General features: G+C 40.5%; 1 protein-coding gene across 2 annotated transcripts in view; it reads right to left on the bottom strand.

Moving 5' to 3' along the window:
- Positions 1–1,417: 1,417 nt before the first annotated feature.
- The window catches only part of TFCP2L1 (transcription factor CP2 like 1), a 39,591-nt gene continuing 20,593 nt past the window's right edge, over positions 1,418–20,415 (bottom strand). For both annotated transcript variants that reach the window (XM_035128757.3, XM_060278677.2), the window contains exons 4-15: positions 18,571–18,676; positions 17,902–18,008; positions 16,556–16,708; positions 16,120–16,230; positions 12,911–13,002; positions 11,821–11,869; positions 11,630–11,723; positions 10,667–10,757; positions 9,713–9,813; positions 7,782–7,924; positions 5,679–5,730; positions 1,418–4,919 (exon numbers count right to left, since the gene is read on the bottom strand). In XM_035128757.3, coding sequence (XP_034984648.1) covers positions 4,882–4,919; positions 5,679–5,730; positions 7,782–7,924; positions 9,713–9,813; positions 10,667–10,757; positions 11,630–11,723; positions 11,821–11,869; positions 12,911–13,002; positions 16,120–16,230; positions 16,556–16,708; positions 17,902–18,008; positions 18,571–18,676 — 1,137 coding nt within the window. In that variant the 3' untranslated portion in view covers positions 1,418–4,881. The remainder of the gene's footprint in view (positions 4,920–5,678; positions 5,731–7,781; positions 7,925–9,712; positions 9,814–10,666; positions 10,758–11,629; positions 11,724–11,820; positions 11,870–12,910; positions 13,003–16,119; positions 16,231–16,555; positions 16,709–17,901; positions 18,009–18,570; positions 18,677–20,415) is intronic.

Below are 20,415 nucleotides of genomic sequence, written 5' to 3'. Positions count from 1 at the left end.
GAACTGTAGTTCAAAACATCTGGAGGGCCGAAGTTTGAGGATGCCTGCTGTACACTATCAAAAGTTGAAGCACTTTGGGAGGTCCTGCTGCCTCCAGAAATTTTAATGACTTGAGGGAGTGAGTATATAAGAGTATTTCATAAGCAACCTTTTAAAGCATGGATCAGCAAACTAAGGCCCATGGGCTGGATCAGGCCCAATTGCCTTCTCGATCCGGCCTGTGGACGGTCCGGAAATCACTGTGGGTGGATCACCAGCACACATTCTTTCCCTCTCGCTCACACAGCGGTGCCTCCCCCCCCCTCCTCCTGGCTTCTCCCCGCCCTGCCTAGAGGAGTAAGGGGGCTGGGCTTTGTTGGTGCCAGTAGCAGCAGCAGCGCTTGAGCTGCCACCATTTTAAGCAGCCCTTCACCGGAGCCCTTTCGCACACCGCTCTTTGTCCTGCCGCGGCCAGCCCCTGCCGCTTGCAAGACACAGGTAAGCAGCCACCAGGGCTCGTGGTACTCTTGCATCATTCCCCCCCCCAAAAAAAATATAGTCCGGCCCCCCACAAGGTCTGGGGGACAGTGGACTGGCCCCCTGCTGAAAAGGTTTGCCCACTGCTGTTTTAAAGAGTACTGTGAGCCACTACAGAAGTAGAAACATCAAAAACAAGTAACAGCTCTGCAGCCCAAACCTACTAAATTGAAACAATTTATTTTGACTCCATGGGACTAGGGCTACTTATTATGGCTACAATAATGAGGAGTTTTCACAAAGACATAGAATAGATTGGAAATATGGATTATTAAGGACTTTGTATAAGCCAGGGTGGCAATAGTTTGATTTCAAGGTCTTTTTAGTTTTCAGGCTAAAAACCTTCCATAGCAGGTACCAGATTCTGGGGAATATGCCAGTCACCATGAACATTTTTTAATGACCGGCTACACCTCTATAGGATCTTTCAGTTTCCTGTTCAGATGTCCCCATTTCCAGAGTGTTGATGAAAGCCAGTAGGGCAAGGGGAACCATAATTTACTTTTTGTGACACCACAGCAACTTAACGAGGCTATACAGAGGTTGTGCTTGTGAATTTCATCAAGGGCCTCTCTACCATCTTACCCACCCCCTATCATAATTCTAGCACCAATGCATCCCCATTCAAAGGCCTTCTGTAATACCCTTTAAACTCTCTTCTCCTGAAATAGGCCCATTTCTGACAAATCCTTTTCATAGCTCTTGGAACTACTAAAACAAATAATAGTATATGAAATATAAAGGTGGTCCTGGACATGCATGTATGTGTTTAGCGGACAGTCCAACTGGAGCAGGCCCTGATGTTGATGTTGGTTCTGAAGTCGCAAGAGTGAACCCAAATAGGAGGTACTTAAATGTTAAAGGTGAAAATACACAATCCATCTACTTGAAAAGTGCAAGGTATTTCTTACAAAGTTTATTTGCATTTTTACTGGAGCACAGAGTCTAAATACAGATTTGTCTTTTCTTCTGTACAACAGTAGAATGGCCAGTGCAAAATATGCAGGTTTCGTTTTCATTTTTCTTTAAAAAATCTATATATAAAAACCAAGAGAGAATCTGGCAGTATACTCACAACTCTTTATGCTTGACCTCCTTTCTTCCCCACTTCATTTAAATCACACCCATTTAAATGGTTGCTGCATTACAGGTAAAGAAAACTCCCATAACCCTTTGAAAGACAGAAATACCTACCCCCAATCAAACAAAAGAAATTAAATTTTTAAAAGAGAGACTTAAGAGCTTTTCCCCCCCTCCATAAGACAACAAAGTGGAGTACAAAACACACAAATATACATTTGGCAAGGGGGCTGGGGGTGGGGAGACACTAATTTAAAGCTTTTCCTGAGACAGGCTTATTAAAAAGTATTAAAGTTAGTCAACTTCCTTGTGCATGCTGAAAACTCCAGTCCCAAAATGAGGTTCACACACCTTATCCCAGACTACAGCGACAGTGAAATGGAATATTGGCAAACAATGTTTCCCCATGTGCGTGTAGAGGTAATCGGCACGTTAATGCTAACTCCACCTAATAAATGTCTTGTCATCTTCCTTTGGGGGACTATAAAGAATTCTAGTTCAGTATTTCAGAGGTACAAATAAGCCAGGGAAAATGTGTTGTTATATTAACACAGACAGCTCAGCAACAGCTCAGCACTTGTTAACTTAAAAGATATCAAGCTTTGTCCAGACTATTTCTATAGTTAGCTACCCATCTGCTATAAAAAGCTGTTGTTATTATTATTTTAAAGAATAGCAAGTCAGGATTTCCTTTACCAAAAGTAGTGTTTATACTTCTGTGAAACACATCAAATTACAAATGTGCTAAATGTAATTTTGAACCATGATTTACATTATTCTATGATAGCTCTGCCTATTAGAGCCATTCAGGGAGTATAACAATATTTTTTATGTTTCTCTTAACTCTACAAGTCAGATAAAGGCAATAGTTCTCCTTTATTGAAGGAGCCCCATGCACTGTTGCACATGAGGAATGAGCCATGTGCAAATGTTAGAGGAGGCAGCTATATAAAGTCTTGCCAATCCATCTGGGTGTTGGCCATCTGTTGGCCATCAAACACACCATCCTACTTCAGTGACCAGCACTGCAGGTGGTGCCCTTATCCAACATGTGCATTACTCTTCTGTATGCATGGTTCTTGATGCCGCAGGGAATCATAGCACAGAAGCCTGCTTCTGCACACCTACTGCACTCAATGGATCAGGGCGCAAGTGTCCAGCTCAGTGATAGGCTGGCCGCATAACACTGTGCGTGTGTCCGTCCAGCTTAACATTCTTTACAGCATTAGTAGAGGGAAACGTTACTTATACACAAAAAAATTCATAAGACCCCTCACAGCACAATCTGCACACTCCTGTCTACTCAGCAGCTTAGGCCCATTGAGTTCAATGAGACTTTACTTCCAGATAAGCGGGTACAGGATTGCAGCCTCAGTTGCCAAATAGACGATAGGGGAACAACAAAAACACACATTTTAGAAAAGAGCATCATAAGAAGGCACTCATATCAGCAAAGTAATTAGACTTATTTTGCCACAGAAGTAGCTGACTGCCTTTATGACAGTATGTCCTGTGACATTAATGTCTGAAACTACATTAATACATTAGAATCACTTAGGGGGTAATTTGGGTAAGAGAAAACATTTAAACCCAATTCTTGGATTGGAGCACAACTGAGAAATCAATATTCTTTCTGAATATTTTGCTTCCTATACTTCTTTATGATTACTATACTGGTACTTCCATTTAACTTCTTAAGTATTATGAAAATTTGCAAGATTCCTTAGTTTTACTGACAACTTCAGAGCCATGTTAAAACAGCCCCCCAAATTATGGGACTTTTGCTTTAAATATTTAAAGTTAGGACCATGAGTGTCTCTATTTATACCTATCCATATACAAGCTTCTATAATCCGTACTCAAAAGGAAGATGTGGTAGCAGGATGGGGTGTAAAGAAAAAAAACAAGATGGGGTGCAACTGTTTCTTAAAAGCAAATGGAGAATATTCAAATCCATAGATGCAAGTGGAAATAGCACAGACCTTATTAACTTAAGAAGCTTAACATACAATTGTTGGTGAAGCAGGCATATGATATGCACATACAACTGGCAGGGAAGGGTAGGCATGAGGAGAGGAATGCAAAGTTTCCATCTTTCCTCTTTCCCTTAGAGAGAGCTTTTGAATGCAAGCAAGGAGCCTGAATCCAGAGTGTTCAGAAGAGGAGGAAGAAACATTGCTCACAGCCATAAGCAAAGTCCAAGGCACGTGAGAGATCTTTGACCAAACCTATAACCTTCTGTCATACAAGTGAATGGAACCAGTTTACTTTTATAGCAGAAAGGAGACCAGAGTTTGTGAACGCATTACTGGATGAGGGTCAGTGCTTGCTCCATGCCCTGGAGGATAAGTATTTGCTAACCTCTCCCCTCATATATAACTTCTCTCTCTCTCTCTCCACACACACACACACACACACACACACACACACACACACACACACACAGCTAGTGTGCTTTCTTCCAAAGTTAAATCTCTCACTGAGTTCCATGGGGCAACTGCAACCTGGATGTGCCGAAAAACCTGCCCATTTCTTCAGTCAGCCCTTTTCATTTCTCCAGTAGATCTCAGTGGTAGCTGTTGAGTTTTACTGGGGGGGGGATATCATTGCCACAAATGAGGGGCACAATTCAGCTGAGGGCAAAATTTGCCCTGGTTTGTCCTTTTTTCAATTTGAAGTCCTAAAACAAAGCAACCTAATTAAAATGAGCAAGTAAGAGTTATATAGAATAATTAAAGGGGGTGGAAATAGCGCTTCTGCTTGGTCTGTTGTCAGATGCAACAACAACAACAAAAAGCATGCAGGAAAGTAACTACCCTCGTTAGGAACTTAGATGATGATTGCAAATTTGCTTTAAGAAGGAAGAATCCATAGCTGTCTGGTTATCTATATTACCTAGGAAGAGAAGGAAAAGTAGTACAGTATATACATTTAGCTACATTTGTAACCAGGATGATCAGCCTTTATAATGCTAGTCACTGGAGGTTTGGGAGAAGTGCTTTTCATATTAAGTCAGTTTTGTTTTAATAAGGCACATGGTTTTGAAGAATGGACAAAAATGCATACAGGTAGTTCTAAAAAGGAAAGGCAATTCAAAACAATAATGAGATGAACTGTGAAAACCACGTCTAGTCCCCCAATACTCTGAAATTTACACACTTTAATTTTTCTGTTAGGCCATTCAGTTAATAAGAACACTTTTATACAAATGTGTCTTCCATCTTTTCAGTCTGGGTTGCAGTGAGGCATCATAATGTTGTAAGTCCCATCATACATAGAAGAGGGTTATTTCAGAATGATATGGTAGCCATCATTACTTTCAGCTGCAGGAGAGAAAAGAGGGGAGAAACCTTTAAATCAGCGCTTTAACTTCAAACTTTGAAATACACAGACACACACACATACCTGACTGAAGACCCTACTAGTCTGCACTTTCTACAGATGCAAACTGCATGACAAACAAGAGGCTCTGGACATCCATTTCAAGAAATAATTTATGTACTGTAATGTCATCTTAGCACTACATTATGGGATGTGGATTGTTAGAAAATCCAAGTAGTTTTAGTCACATTACGAAAATAAGTTTGGTATAGTGTGGAAGGAAAGGTGTCAAAACACTAGCTAAGAGAAATATATATAGGGCAGAAGCAAAGGACACCCCGATGCATGAAAATGATAGTTTACATGAGGAGCTTCATATATGGCAAAGAATTATCAAATGTTGAACAACTAAATAGATAAGAGCCACTATGCTAACTTCCTGGCAGGTAGGTAGGTGTACCTTACCAGGAGGGGGAGCAAGAGAGACAAGGCAGCAGGGGGGTTGGTATGGTACAAATGCACTGGCAGAACAGTGCACACCTTCACTTCTTTGCTTCTGGGAACTTTTACCACTCAGGTTTGAGGCCCCTGAAGGAAAGGGTGACACCACCCCTTTTTCTGTTTTCATAGTATCTGACTATCCTGTTTATGCATTTGTCATTTTACATCTGAGAATTTTTGGATCCTCTTAAGTGACTTCCAACACCCTTATTTTGGTGAAGGTAAATCCCACTACTGTGGCAGGAAATATGTGTATATACCTTTTAACGTCGTGATGACAAAACAAGATTCATCTTGAAAGTTTTGTACCATCTGGATAAAGAAGACAAATGGAAGAAATCTGGAATTTATTGACACACACACACATATTTTCTTCAGGAAAGAAATATACATTTCCTAATCAACAGGGTGTTATTGGTTTGAAAAGAAAGGAACTGTCAGTGTAGAGAGGCTGTTCAAAAAGGACATGCAACCATAAGGTGCTTCCTAGAGGAATTTTTGCAGAAGCACACATGCAAAAATGGTAGATATGGTGGAGATGGGATGATCTATAAAGCACCCCCCCCCCAAAAAAATGGAGGTCAAGATTCACCTAACCAACTCCATTAGTCATGCCCATTGATTTCAATGGGTCTTCTGTGTGTGTGTGTGACTTAAGTTGTGCTAGGTGTTATCATAGGTGATAGTCATTGACTTCCAACTTCTTTGGCTATGCTTTCCTCCACACAACTGTGCTCTTACTCCCCAGTCACCTTCACACAGAAAAATATCCACCAAAATTAAGTCCAGTGCTGCACCCATACACCATATCTAATGAAGCATGAAGAACATCAAATTGGTGACTGCTGTTTGCATCACTCTTGCTGCCTTGCCACCAGAACACAAAAATAAGGCAATTGTTGTTGTTAATCAGTAACTCAAGCATGTAATGAAGGGTCTCCTTGCACCCTAGCTGGTTGAAGCAATTCTGCTTTCCAGAGGCTGCCTTAAAACACTTCATGACTATTCAAACATTGAAGGTTTCAGATTCATCAGAGTGAAACGGTAGGGAGACTTTCAGAATAAAAATTGCAGGCTTCACCCACAGTTGTACTAGAAGCCTTGCTTTCTGCTTTAACTGTGTTTCTCCAGGGGTCATATGCAACAAAGCTTCTTAAGTGATTCTAGAGCATGCAGCCCACAGCCTAATTAGAAAAAGCTGGGAATATTTGCCATGAAAATATGCAGCATAGAACAGAATGAGACATTCGTGGGAATGGTCAGAAGCAAGCAAGTGGGATTCTTGCTCCCATTTGCATGACATCTTGTTGCTTCCAAGAAACTTGGATGAGGGCTCAAAAAGTTTTATTGTTTTTGCAAAGTATTTTCGATTCCGTGTGCCCTTCTCCCCCCCACCCCACTAAGTCAAAGTTAAGCAATGCTGCAGATTTTTTAAATGAGATTATAGCAAGTTTAATAAGCCAGCTTCATAGCAGAGATTCTTTAAAAATGAAACTAAATTTGGCAGAAGACCTTCACCTTGCCATGCATAAGGGGGGTAGCACACAAACCAGATACTTTGCTCAAGCGTGTTGAAGCTCACCCACTTTTGAACACAACCATTAAACTAAGACTCACTGACAAAGCAATGTCAATGTGAAGGGGAAAATATTGGGTTCTCTGTAATTCCTTCTACTTTCTAGGGGTGAAAGTGATTGCATGTTTCAGTAGCATCATTTTATCGGGAATGTGGTTGTACTGCATGCTTAAAATGCAATTTTTTATGTTCCCCGTATACTTCCATATTTCAAATCGCCTTTCAGTATCTGTGGCTTTTTGGCAAGGGAACAAACCTGAAGATGGAGACTGGCATAAGCAAAATGTTACAGAATCTGTAAAGGCAGAAGGAACTGTTCGTGGTGCTGAAATCTTACCTACTGGCCACTTGAAATTGTGCCTATTCACTTGAGACAAGCACAACCTCTAAGAGTCAATTTCAAACACCATTGAGGCCAAGGCTGTGCACTATGTGAGCAAAAATGAAGTGGAAGAGAGTCCAGGGAAAAGCAATGAATATGCCTTTCCCACCATTTCATTACCAGTTTGTCAACAATGCTTGATAAGATGACTACTTCCCTTCATAGCCATCCTTACCATAAAGTATTATATAAACAGAAAAGCAAAATGAGCTTTATAATCAGGTTCTTCATATTGTGATCCTCACTGCTAATGACATGTTCCAGCATTTTAAAACTCAGCACCCTCCAGAGCAAAACACACAATCCACAGAATCATGATGGTCAGTCACACTAAGGTCAGAGAACAGGTCCTAAACACATCAATAGCTAGAACTAGATGGGATGCATTCCAGTTAAAACTCTTACCTCATTGCTCACCAATACATGGATCCCTGTAGGTCCTTGTCGATAGATTCGGTTTATTTGCTGTGGTGAAATACTGTACAAGTTTGCAATCTTCTCCATCAATTCCACTGTTGTCAGCTCTTCTAAGAAGATAGCATGGTATACTGCGACAGTATTGGGGAAAGAGATATTTTTAGACATGCACCATAGGATTTGCATATATTTAAGGGAAAATATTTAACTTATGAAAAACAGCCCTCATTTGCTTTTGTCTTAGCACACACTAGAATATTAAGACTAAGAGAAGAAAAGCATTTAGAAGCAACCTTTTAAGTTCACAATGATGGCAGAAAGAAGTCGCCACCCAGTCATTACTTTTGCACATCTATGCATTTTTAATTTTGCAGTTCAGATATGAAAAATTCAAAACATGCATGTCTTATGAAAGAGGGAGTAGGTGTCCTTTTCATCACCAAAATAAGCACATGGGGGAGCTAAACTTTTCCCCACCTCACTTTCCCATGTTTGGGTGCCTTCGTCTCTAGCCAGCTTGGGGAAAACTATGAAGTAAGGCACAGAAAACTTTGTTTCCAGTATGCTCACTGATTTTAATACCTGTACGATTTTTCTATTTTTCTTTTTAGCAAACATGTGCTCACCTAGATCAGCCCCAGGAATATAACCACAAGCCTAAGTGTTGCTTTTAGAAATGATAATCATTAAAACATTCAGAACACGTGTAGCAGTTTCCTATCCTTGCCAGGTAGGTTTAGTGTTTGGGGGAGGGGGCTGGTTTAGACTAACATCCTGATCCAACAAATCATTCATTTTCAACTGGTGGGTCAGGCTCCACAAACAGAACATATTCTAACCTCAAGGTGAGTGCTATTAATAATAGTGACACCACTTCATAAATTCATGAATGCCAGTTGTGATATAATAGTATTAGGCAAACTTGGCAGTTTCAAAGTTTTAATTAAGCTTTTTAAGGCAATTATCCTTAGCAAGAATGTCGTTCTGCTTTTTCTTAAATTCAAACAATGTTGATTGTCTTGTAAATTTTTACAAGTACTCCAATAAAAAAATCTATGTAATGTAACATTTAAAGCATATTAAAAGCGTGCTTTAAAATCCTTCCATCTAAGTACTTCAAGTAAAACATTTAAGGTGTATTGGGCCAATAACTTAGTTTCTTAAACAAATTTGCTAAATTAGACCACCCCCTGGGGCAGCAAGAAATTTCCTGATGCAAATTACCCTAATTTGCATAGGAAAATTTTCTGCTTCAAAATTTGGACATCCTCCATAAACCTAATGCCTTTTAGAATAGCTTGGCTGGACTAGAAACCCTGTGGGTTGCATCCAGCAAAGTTCTACTCAGGGTAGGCACAATGGAATCAATGGCCCTAAATTAGTCACATCCATTAATTCCAATGTGTCTACTCAGAGTATGACAGAGAACATTGGGTGAGATTCAATGAATGAGTCCCACCCTGCACAAGGATTTATGCTTGTGCAATGGGTTTTTTCCTTTGTCCACTCTCTCACACACTAAAATTAGCTTGAGGGGGTGTCAGGATAACCCCCAGAACAGTGCACAGGGCAAGGGGGGGGAGGCTATTTCATCTGGTAAGACAAACTGTTTGCACTGGTGGAATGATCAGGAGAGTGTGGTGTTGAATTCCTCCCATTAAATGCAACCCTGTGTCTGTTCATACCTACGTATTAGTGAGTGTGTTGGCTGCACAGGATCAGTCCATAAGCTATTTGTGGTGTGTGGTGTGGGGAGAGGTTATTTGACTTTGGGTTCATTCTGGGAAAGAGGAACTTTTGAAATTGATTATACTAATAACAATTAGATAGATTTTATAGGGCAGCCAGAGTTTTTTGGAAGGATTTAAAGTTTGTTACGAAAGGCTGGCAAGCTTTGCCAAAACGAACAAGACACTTACTACACAGATTAGCATCTCCATTCTCTCGTTTTTGATGAAGGTGAGACCGATTTTGCTCAGGTTCCTGACATACATAAATGGTCATCTTGGGCCTTACGTTCCTACAGGTAAAACAATATTCTTTTCAGTATTGGCACTGTAAGAAGACACAACACTTCCAACTGGGCATGGCACTGCTCTGCACATGAAATTGGATAACTCTGTAGAGACCCAGTTGTGATGCAAAGCCTATAACAGGGGTGTGCAGAAGGTAGACTGGAATCTACTGGTAAATCAGCATGTATTTCTTTCTCCCAATTGCTCAACAATGACAACAATATAACACTCTGCTACCACCACTAAATTATATTGCTGGAGTGAAAAAAGCTGGGAATATTCAAAAGTTCATTTCTGGTATTCAGAACAAATTCCTGAGCTCAGAAATGTCAAGTGTACAGTGGAACCTCGGTTTATGAACACCTTTGTTTATGAATTTTTGGTTTACGAACGCCGTGGACCCATCTGGAACGGATTAATCCACTTTCCATTACTTTCAATGGGAAAGTTCGCTTCAGTTTATGAACGCTTCAGTTTATGAACAGACTTCCAGAACCAATTGTGTTCATAAACCGAGGTACCACTGTCTTCTGGATGAGATTCTAGCTGGGGGATCCTGAGGTTTAGTAAAATACAAAGTGAACCCCACAAGCCTGAAGCCTGCCTTCACCTGGGCTAGAGTGTCAAGACTGACTGGGAAGACTCGAGTTCAAATCTTTGTTCAGCCACAAAGCTTCTTGAGTGACCCCGTCACTCACTCTCAGCTGATCAGTGCACCATCCCAAGATGCAATTTTTATTATTTACTATGTATGTTTCCAGTGACAAATGTGCTTTTAAGGATCTCCCCACTGAACACAAAAAACCCCACAAATTTGAAAACGCAGTAACTGGTGCTGTAACAGAAAATGTGACAAACCTTCCTTTAATGGCGTTATAAAGTCGAATGCCATCAGCTGGGCCACAAATCTGAATAAGGTCATCTTTGGACATCTTCAATAAGTCGGCACCTGAACATTTCAAGCAAAAGTCATTTCCCCCCAATAACAAGTCTCTATACAGAATCAAATTTCACAGGCTTGTTAAGACAGGTGCTGGAGGCATACAAGTTCTGATTAGAAAAAACCAATACTGCAAGCAGTCACTTCATAAAGATATTTTTATGCAAATCTATTGCATGTATAGGGAGAGGAAAGGTCCAGAAGGAAGTAGTCATGGCCATGGGCAAAATCTGGTCACCTCTGGTCTCGGGCACAAAAACCTGCTTCCAGCAGCATGTGCAAATTGAGCTCATAGTGTAACTAAACACAGAAGCAAGGAATCTTTTACATTGTATAACTGACATCTCCTGAACCAACTAAAATGGTTGTCCAAGTGCATGGTCCTCAGGCAAGTGTGAGGGCATGTGAAGGTCACTTCTGCACTTTTAAACCCCAAAGTGAAGAAACCAAGGAAAGCACACCAGAATTTGTGTTTTACAGAATGATGCTGTGCTGCACAAGGAAGGAGAAGCACGTAATCTCCAATGAATATATATTTGGAGATTATGTGCTTCTCCTTCCTTGTGCAGCACAGCATCATTCTGTAAAATACAAATGAAAAAATGAATGCACCATTTGCTGTGGGGAGCAGGAGAGAGGTATCACCTCTCTCCTGCCCCGGATATAGAATGTTGCTTCTGAGTGTTGGGAATATGCAGAATTCCCACCAAAAGAGCATAACCTTGAGGAATGGTGCAGAGTGAAATCAATGTGCATTTATTTCCCATTAGGAGTATCCATACAGACATGCCAATGGTCCATATTACTTAAAGAACAGAGTTACCCCCTTGAAGGAACATTAGGAAGGATAAAAGGCACATGGGCCATATTAACACACATACCTGAGAAACTTGAAAAGAGTCTACAGAATGGACTAAACCTATTTCGCTGAAGCCACTGCTGAGCATCTTGAATAGAAGCAGAGGGAAGGAGATGCTACATTGCAAAAAGAATAAGAGGGTCTTGAAATGAACTGTTCACCAGTGTCCTAAAAAAAGAAAAGCACCACATTAACATGATCTCAAATACTTACGTCATTGCTGAGAGGCAGGAGCTCCGCTTGGTGAGTTGGAGAACTGTTGCTAAAAATTGTACAGAATTGGGAAAGAAAAAATGATTTTTAAAAAAGTCTCTCCTCAATAGTGCTGGTTGTTGCCCCCCCCCTCTCTCCCTCACTTTCTCTTTCCTCCCACTCCTCAATCTTCCATCCAATTTACAGTAGTTAGTTTGTCAAAAGTTCAAGCCTAGTTCTCTAAGGTTATTGGTTTCATGTCACCTAAAAAAATTCATGGGGCTATACAAGACAAGAACTAAGAATATGAATTCCCAGATGGGCTACAGCTGGGGTCAGCAACCTTTTTCAGCCGTGGGCCAATTTGGGGGGGGGTGTGAACGAATTCCTACGCCCCACAAATCACCCAGAGACGCATTTTAAATAAAAGGACACATTCTACTCATGTCAAAATAAGCTGATTCCCAGACGGTCTGCCGGCCGGATTGAGAATTTTTTAATTTATTTATTTTTAAAAAAGAAACCCACCTCCCCAACACCTGCCAACAGTAGGTATAAGTTTAAAAAGAAACCTCTTCTATTCTATCAGGCTATAGGAGGGGGAGAGATGGGACAGGACATTGCTCATTTCAATATCTTTCCATTGTAGCTGGTTTTTGCAACAACTCTGTAATTAAAACTAAGGCCTGAGCTTGTTTTTCTCTCTCCTCCCTCCCAATCCCCTTTTCCTTTTGTTTTGTGTCTCTTATGTTGCAAACCTGAGGGCAAGAACTGTCTCATCACTGACATTTATTGACATGAGTCATGTTGGGAACCTACTTTGGCTGAAGAGTGGGCATGAAAATGCTTTAAATAATTTAAATATGCAAGTACCTTTCAGGCAAGTGGGAGCAGTAAAAGAGCACAGCAGCACAGGAGTATGTCTCGCAATCTCAGCAAATAATATTTAAGTTTGCGTTGAATTACAGGCTCCGACATAACACTAAATGCAAAGTTAAAACTTCCTTATCTTTTTACACACAATGTGTGTTTTTTGTTGTTTTTTAATGAAACAAAAACATGAAACTGGGGCTCCAATGTCAGCTGAGAAGATAAAATATTTATCACGTACCCATCTCCAAGGCTGAAACTGTTTGGAGAGCTGTTGTAACTTGGAGACGGAGCGTTGTTCACTTGATAAGGCACATCTGGCCACGGGGAACACTGTTTAAACAAAACCAAATTAGGAACGTTAAGAGCATGCTTCAAAGGGGAGTCAGAAACTGAAGTCCGATTCTCTTTCAAAACTACTTCCACCTTCCACCTTCACTAGTGGCAACTAATTGTACATCTTTATTAGTGACAGTCTATCATCACACACCCCCAAACACTCTTGATTCAAACATTTTGGGGTTTTTTCTAGCAAAGGGTTACTAGAAGTCAGCAGCTGTGCATTGGAGCAAGGAGGGGGACAGCGTGGCAGTAATATACTGTACCGACCAGGACAGGGATGGGGCAGGAAAAGGTGGTACCAAGGCCAGGGGTACTTTGTGTTGGTGGCAAGAGACTAGCCTAACACCCTTATTTCCAATATGCTAAAGGTAAAGGGACCCCTGACCATTAGGTCCAGTCGTGACCGACTCTGGGGTTGCGGCACCCATCTCACTCTATAGGCCGAGGGAGCCGGCGTACAGCTTCCAGGTCATGTGGCCAGCATGACTAAGTCGCTTCTGCCAAACCAGAGCAGCACACGGAAATGCCATTTACCTTCCCGCTGTAGTGGTACCTATTTATCTACTTGAAGTTTGACGTGCTTTCGAACTGCTAGGTTGGCAGGAGCTGGGACCGAGCAACCGGCCGACCTTCTGATCGGCAAGCCCTAGGCACTATGGTTTAACCCACAACGCCACCCGCGTCCCATTTTCCAATATGGTAGCTTTGCATATATTCCAAAGAATTCCAAAACGTTCTACCCATTCAAGTACAAATAATCATAGTACTTGGTGTTAGCCCAGAAGTGGTGATACAAAACAGTAACTTGGGAAAATTAAATAATGGAGAGTGGAGTGATAAATTAATGGAACCAATGCACTTCAGCAGAAAGAACTAGCATTTTGTACAAATATAGCACCAAATATGATCTGTCATGATTCACTGTAAGCTCAAACTGTTGGATGACGTCAAAGGAAGCAGCAGACAGAATGGGTCTTACAGGAAAGATGGCACAAGGCTATCAAACCAAACAAACAAACAAATGTTTTCCCTAGTGTTTTTTTCTTTGCTGGCATACAATCAGAATTAAGTCTGTCTAAATAACTTGTTAAGAGCCCAGGAACCTTCTACACAATATGTCTTCTGTTTACAATGATAGTAAGGCAATCCATGACATTCCCTAGGATTTCTCTCCTCAGCAAATGCAAACAAACTATAGCAAATATTTAACTCTTTAGTAACAAGGGCCATATGATTTCCTGCTTCGAGGTGCTAAAGGCCATTCCTGTCAACAGCAGGTCACCTTAATCTGGCAGCTCCTTAGAAATAGGTCACTTTCTATGTAAAGGTCTCGTGAACTGTGGGTCACATTATATTGCAGCTGACTAAAACATATACAAATAAAAAAGGTTTTGTGAATGAGAAGAAGCAAGTTTGTTTCTGCTCCTCTTTAAAACAAATATGAAGTGGTGGGCTAAAGTTACTGTTTAATCTGGTGTTGCAATGGCATGAACTTTAAGATGTCAAAATGCACCGAAGTCTAGCAAGCAAAATGGTACCTAACCTTCCCAGGAGACTCAGAGGAAGCTTATGTCATTGTTGAGCATACAGTTCAAAATTGCAACATTGACTGGCCATATCTAGTCAGTACATCATGCACAAGACTAAACTGTTTTGTACAGCCTTGACTTTGGCTGTGTGCAGCTGCTGCCATGCACAGAATCAGACTTTTATGCCACTACAAATGCTCCTGGTCAGGATGCCAAATGTGTGGTTGCTTCCCAAGTACTTCTGAGCATCAATTAGATTCTTCAATGTGATCAGACCAAATGGTGCATTATTTCAATGAAAATGATTTGACAGGTAGGTAGGTAAATGGGAGAGGAAAGATACATCTATCTTTCCCTACCTCACAGAACGGCACATAAAAGTTTAAGTCCATTGCTGAATGCAAGAGGCTGAAAGTTCACAGAAACATCTCCTGCAGCAAGGTACAGAAGCAAAACACCCACCAGGGCAGTTTAGATAAATGGCCAGTTAAAACATGCAGCAGCACTGCCAGGATCAGCCTCAGGCTCACCCAAGTCTGCAACCATACAGATACAGTTCCATAGGAACTGACACCAGCCAAAATACCCATTTTTTCCCTCCAGATTTTTGTGGGTATGGGCAGCAAGAAACTGAGCCACCCTGTATTGTTTTAGTAAACAGATTAAGTGATTCATATTGATTTATTTTATGTTTCTATCTGAATGTGACCCATCCCAAGATCACTTACAATTAAGGGCAGGGCAGGATATAAATCTTCCAAATGAATAAAATGCACAAACAGCTACATGGGGCTGCTCTGGCACCCATGATCACGGCAGTACTTAGAGCTGCTACTGGGGGAATTGCTGCAATCCTGCATGTGCTTGCTAGCTCACAGTCTTATCTCCATGTTGCAGCTTGTGTGCTCAGCCAAAGGTTATGAACTAGCCTCCTAAACTTAATCTAAAAACAGTCCACTCTCAAAAATATCACACCAAAGGGAGCCCCTACTACTAGAAGTATGTATCTCTTTTCAGACAAGGAGGCTGGTTCCAACCCATGAAGTGAAAGTCTCTTAACATCCTGTACTTGTTCTGTTTCTTGTGTTCACTCTCAAAAACCTAATGAGTTTCACCTAAACAAATATGAATCCACACTTCTTTGGGAATCTCAAATCTCATGAACAATATTAGCTTTGTGTCAAGATTTGAAAATATGAGACCTTAAAGCAACAAACCTACTTCCTGATCTTTTGTTGGACTATGACATAAGGGAAGGTTCATTAGATGTTTAAGGTTGTACTGGAAACCTATACTGGCCAGGTTAAGTAACACTGGTTGGTCTGCCATAGTCGTGTTGGTCTGCCATAGTCGAAACAAAATTAAAAAATTCCTTCCAGTAGCACCTTAGGGACCAACTAAGTTTGTCATTGTCACACTGGTTGAGTGGTTCTAATTTTGAAACAATCACATATTTTCTCTCCCCCCCCCCCCTGAAAAGATAAATACTGCTCCTTACACTGCAAACTTCTAAACTGAGAGGAAAGCACGGTATCACACTTGAGTGCCATTTGGCATTGCGGCAACAGACCTACCATACCTCTGTCAGAATGGTTGTATCATAGGATGGCTGATATTTCTCCCTTTCTTGAGTAGTTTTCTTCTCCATTTTTTCTCTGTCTGTCTTCTGTTTCCTATCTGCTCCTTTAGGCTATAAAGCACACAGAATAAATAGTTTTAAGCCAACAAGATAGTGCAGATATTTCCCTTGATATCCAAACAAAAGTGACATTGAGATTTGTGTTATTTAATGAATGAACACATCCTATCCACATTGAGTAGTATTTGATCATTACGACCAACAGCCTAGTCTTTGTATTATTTATCTGTACTGTATTGTATTGTGCTTCCTTTAGAAAACTAAGTGTTTTAACCTCATAACAAGCCTGCAAGGCTGAAGAGCGATTTGCTCATGGTCACCAAGTGAATTTCATAACCAAGCGAAAACTGTTCTGAAAATCCCATAGTCATTGTACCTTAAACACTTTGATCTGGCAGCTTGCAGAATGCAAGTGGTCTGTGTATTCGCCATTCTCATTCTGTTTGAATGTGTCCATTTGTATCCGGAAGGGTACGCCTTTCTCTCCGCCATGTTTCCTCGGAGTAAATTCTGTACTTATACAATGCACCTAGTGAAAAAGGAACGGTTTGGCTTCAAGTTCCCAGAACAGAGCATTTGGTTTTATTATAAAGAAGAGCTGACAAGCCCCAAGTAGGACCAGTGCAGACTTCCAGCCTGTCCATTATCTATAGTCTGTACACACCCTACCTTTAAGCCACATTTGAAGCAGATTCTCTCCCCCTACCTGCAAAGAATTCTGGACACTATAGTTTATTAAAGGGTGCTGGAAATGGTGGGTCGGTGAGGGGTAACTTAGGGCCCCAGAATTCTTTGACAGAAAGAAGGTGTTTCAATGGTATAATGCATAGGCTGCCATAATCAAAGGCTACAGTGCATGCTCCCTCTCACCAGCTCCTTTTCATCAAACACAAATTTCCCCTTAAGAACTTTCTTTTAAAAATAATAAAAGAAAAAGCAACGTTCAGGATTGCATTTGCACCAACGTTCTCATTCAAACAATCCCTTACAGTTTTTGCAAAATATATTAGTAATTTAGCTGATTTTATTTACTTCTTTGTTCAGTTGATGGTGCTTATTTTCAAAAATGGTTTTTGCGCACCGCAGGCTGCATGCAGATTGATGACATCAGTCTGCACTACCTTTCACCATTGGTCTGCACTACCTTTCACCATTACAAGCAACATTGCCAGCCAGATGAAAAGTGATGGTTTATTGGACTGAACACATTCCTAATAAGCAGTATCCAGAGCTACTACTGCCCAGTGAAGTTAAGTAAAAGGGTTTCTACTCCCTGCTTGAACAACCATCAAAATATTGCTAGTTTGCTTTGGCCTAGCCAGCTGGGGTGGAAAGGTTTTGTTTTCACTTATTACTTGAAAAGGTTTGATCTTTATCCCCTTAATATGTTGGATATGTTTCATTATGGCATATTTGTATTATTCTTTCTACTTGTATTCCTATTATCTCTTCAAAATCTACTAGCACTGTAGGCTTAAAAGAAAATTCAATTATGTGAAATTGTTTTATCAGAATCTATGTAACTGTCAGTAAAAAATAATAATTATTATTGTCTGCATTATATGAGAACAAGAAACCAAAGCTAGAGTGGAAATCTTCCATCCATTCTGGTTTGAAATTCTCTATATATACTCAATGAAATATGTATCCCAGAAGATTTTAAAAGGAGAATGTGGTTTTTTTTTATAAAAAGGAATAAAAAATAAAATGTTATTTCCTTACCTGAATGAATGCTGATGCTCTCTTAGAGGGATCCCACAAAAATTCTACTGTATTCAGCTGTGTGGGGCTGGCTCTGGGATCTAGGATGCCGACTGACAGTGGGATATCTGTAGAAGAAAACCCCTAAAATTTTAAAAAAATTAAAATTGAAGAGCAGAAACAACATTGCAAGATAATCACCAGATGCATTTGAAAAGTCAGAAAGAAACATAACAAACTCCATTTTGCATGAGAATCAATCCCCGCCAATCTTCCTGTGACTGCAATTGTAATGTCATTTCTAAACAGTATTCTCATATTAAGAACCAAAATGGATGCTTAGGCATGATGTCATTTAAGATGGCTCTTTAACCACAGTGTTTTATGTTGTTGAGTTGTTATAATTTTATTGATTATGCAGTGTTCTGTTTTGTTTTTAAGTGTAAATTAAGTTTTCGACAAAAAAGTGGGGTATAAATATATTTACAATGCAAACAATGAAATGCATACCTACATGCTGGGGGCAGTAGAAAATATACTGTAAAAAAATATAGGATGCTCGGATTCCATGAGGAGGAGCATGACTTGATTTAAAGCTTGCAGTTTTACCACGTGAAAATGCCTTGAAGAAATATCTTGTAGATTACTTCAGGAAACACCTCAAAGGACAACATAATGAAAAGTTCTCACCTATGTCAAGGATGCGATCTCCTGGCCGACTCCACCTCCAGCCTTCGAGCTGCTGGTGCTCTGTGTACTGCAGACGGCGATCATGGAAAACCACACGAATGATGCTCTGTTGAGAGAGAAGAAGAGGGTTGAAGTTAAAGAAGTGATTCAGGTACATCTTTTTTAATGCAGACAAGCTCCACTTTAAAAAAAAAAGCAAGGTGATGTAGCTCTCTACAAAGATCACCCATCACCATATACACCAAACAGACTAGGAAGAATAATGAGAAACTGAAAGATTTTGTGTATATCAGCCAGCTTGGCCAAATTAATTTCATGCTGTAATTGACACCTGGGGAATGTTTTTATCCTTCTGTTGAAAATACACCAGTGGCCAGTCACCAGGATCGAGCTGTAAATACGGCTGAAGCCATAGAGCATTTATTCTGTGGGGTACCAATGCCGTTTGGCTAGACCTCACATCCCATTTATAGAAGTCTTGTTTTGGTGACACTATCCAGGGATAAGATTTGAAATATTTTGGACATACAACTTGAAAACCTAAAAACAAAAGGATTAGATTATTTCAAAGAAATGTAATAAAATTACAGATGCATACGCTGGATGTTGAGGGGTGGGAACCCAAATCTAAACAAAACAACAACAGCAACAACAAAGCTGCTTTTGCAATATGCAGTACGAATATCAGATTTTGCAAATGGCCCCTTTTCTTTAAAGCAAAGCCATTTCATTGGAGCATTTGTTGAAGGGGGGATTAGACACTAGAACAAACATCTGTATCCAAATGAAGAACCCATGAAGGAATGGGTGTGAGACTCAAAACTATTCATCCAATGACCTATTTGCATTGACGATCTTCCCTCCTCCCACGTATCTCGGGATCCAGTTGCATTTTGTGTGCTGTGCCTATGACATGAAAGGTGGACCAGGAGAAGAGATTCCTTAGGTGGATTCTACAGTGGGATTTAAGATGCTTATTCCAGCTTACTTTGTGCAAGGTGGGGACTCCACAATGTTTTGCTAAATGCTTGTTCACATGCCATATTCTTGAGCCCAAAGACTGGGTTTTTAAGCCAAGGAGAAATGTCAAGTTAGTAAATTCTTCATAAAATGACAGTTTAAGGCTGTGCTGTAGTGACTCCCCTACTTACTACATCTATTGCCACATACAAGCAGGAAAGGAGTAAGCACTGGATGCTTCTGTCAAAGGCCACACCTTGTAGATAAGGATCATGAGTGGTGGCAGCAGCAGTGGTGAAAGGACAGATAGCTAAACACCCTTGACAAGTCATGTAGTTACATGCAGAGAGTTATAAAATACCTTTTCAATTTCTCTTTAAATCAAACACAAGATAATAAACTTCCCAAATAAGGGTCAAACTATATGTTTCACTTTATGTGTAGCATACAGTTACATCTCTTGCTTTACTTTATCTGTGGAGAGGGAGGATTTTTATTGGGATTGCAACATGCAGGTGTGACTACCCCCAATCTTCCAGGGTCTCAATGGCTTTTCTCTCTCTCGTGCTTTTTACTAAGCCCTGTTGCTGTTGGGGAGGATATTTGGTGAGTTGCATCTAAGGAGAGAAAGGGTAAACCTTCCTTCTCGTTATGTTTCCCAACAACAATTCCCCTCCCTTCCATGGCTGGAATAAGAATTAAAGAAAAGCAAAATATGTAACTGCACGAAGTACAACATGTAGCATGTGAGCAAGCATTAAGGGCCTGTTCTGTAACCAAGAAATGTGAATGGGAGGTCGGGGGAAGAAGTCTATATCAGTGGTTTTCAAGCTATGTACTCAGGAATGCCATGTGCCCTTGAATGCTCATTGGGGCATTTTGCCA

This window comes from Zootoca vivipara, chromosome 1 (genome assembly GCF_965207765.1).
Source record: "Zootoca vivipara chromosome 1, rZooViv2.hap1.1, whole genome shotgun sequence".
NCBI lineage: Eukaryota > Metazoa > Chordata > Lepidosauria > Squamata > Lacertidae > Zootoca > Zootoca vivipara.
This window is presented reverse-complemented; position numbering and strand designations above follow the sequence as displayed.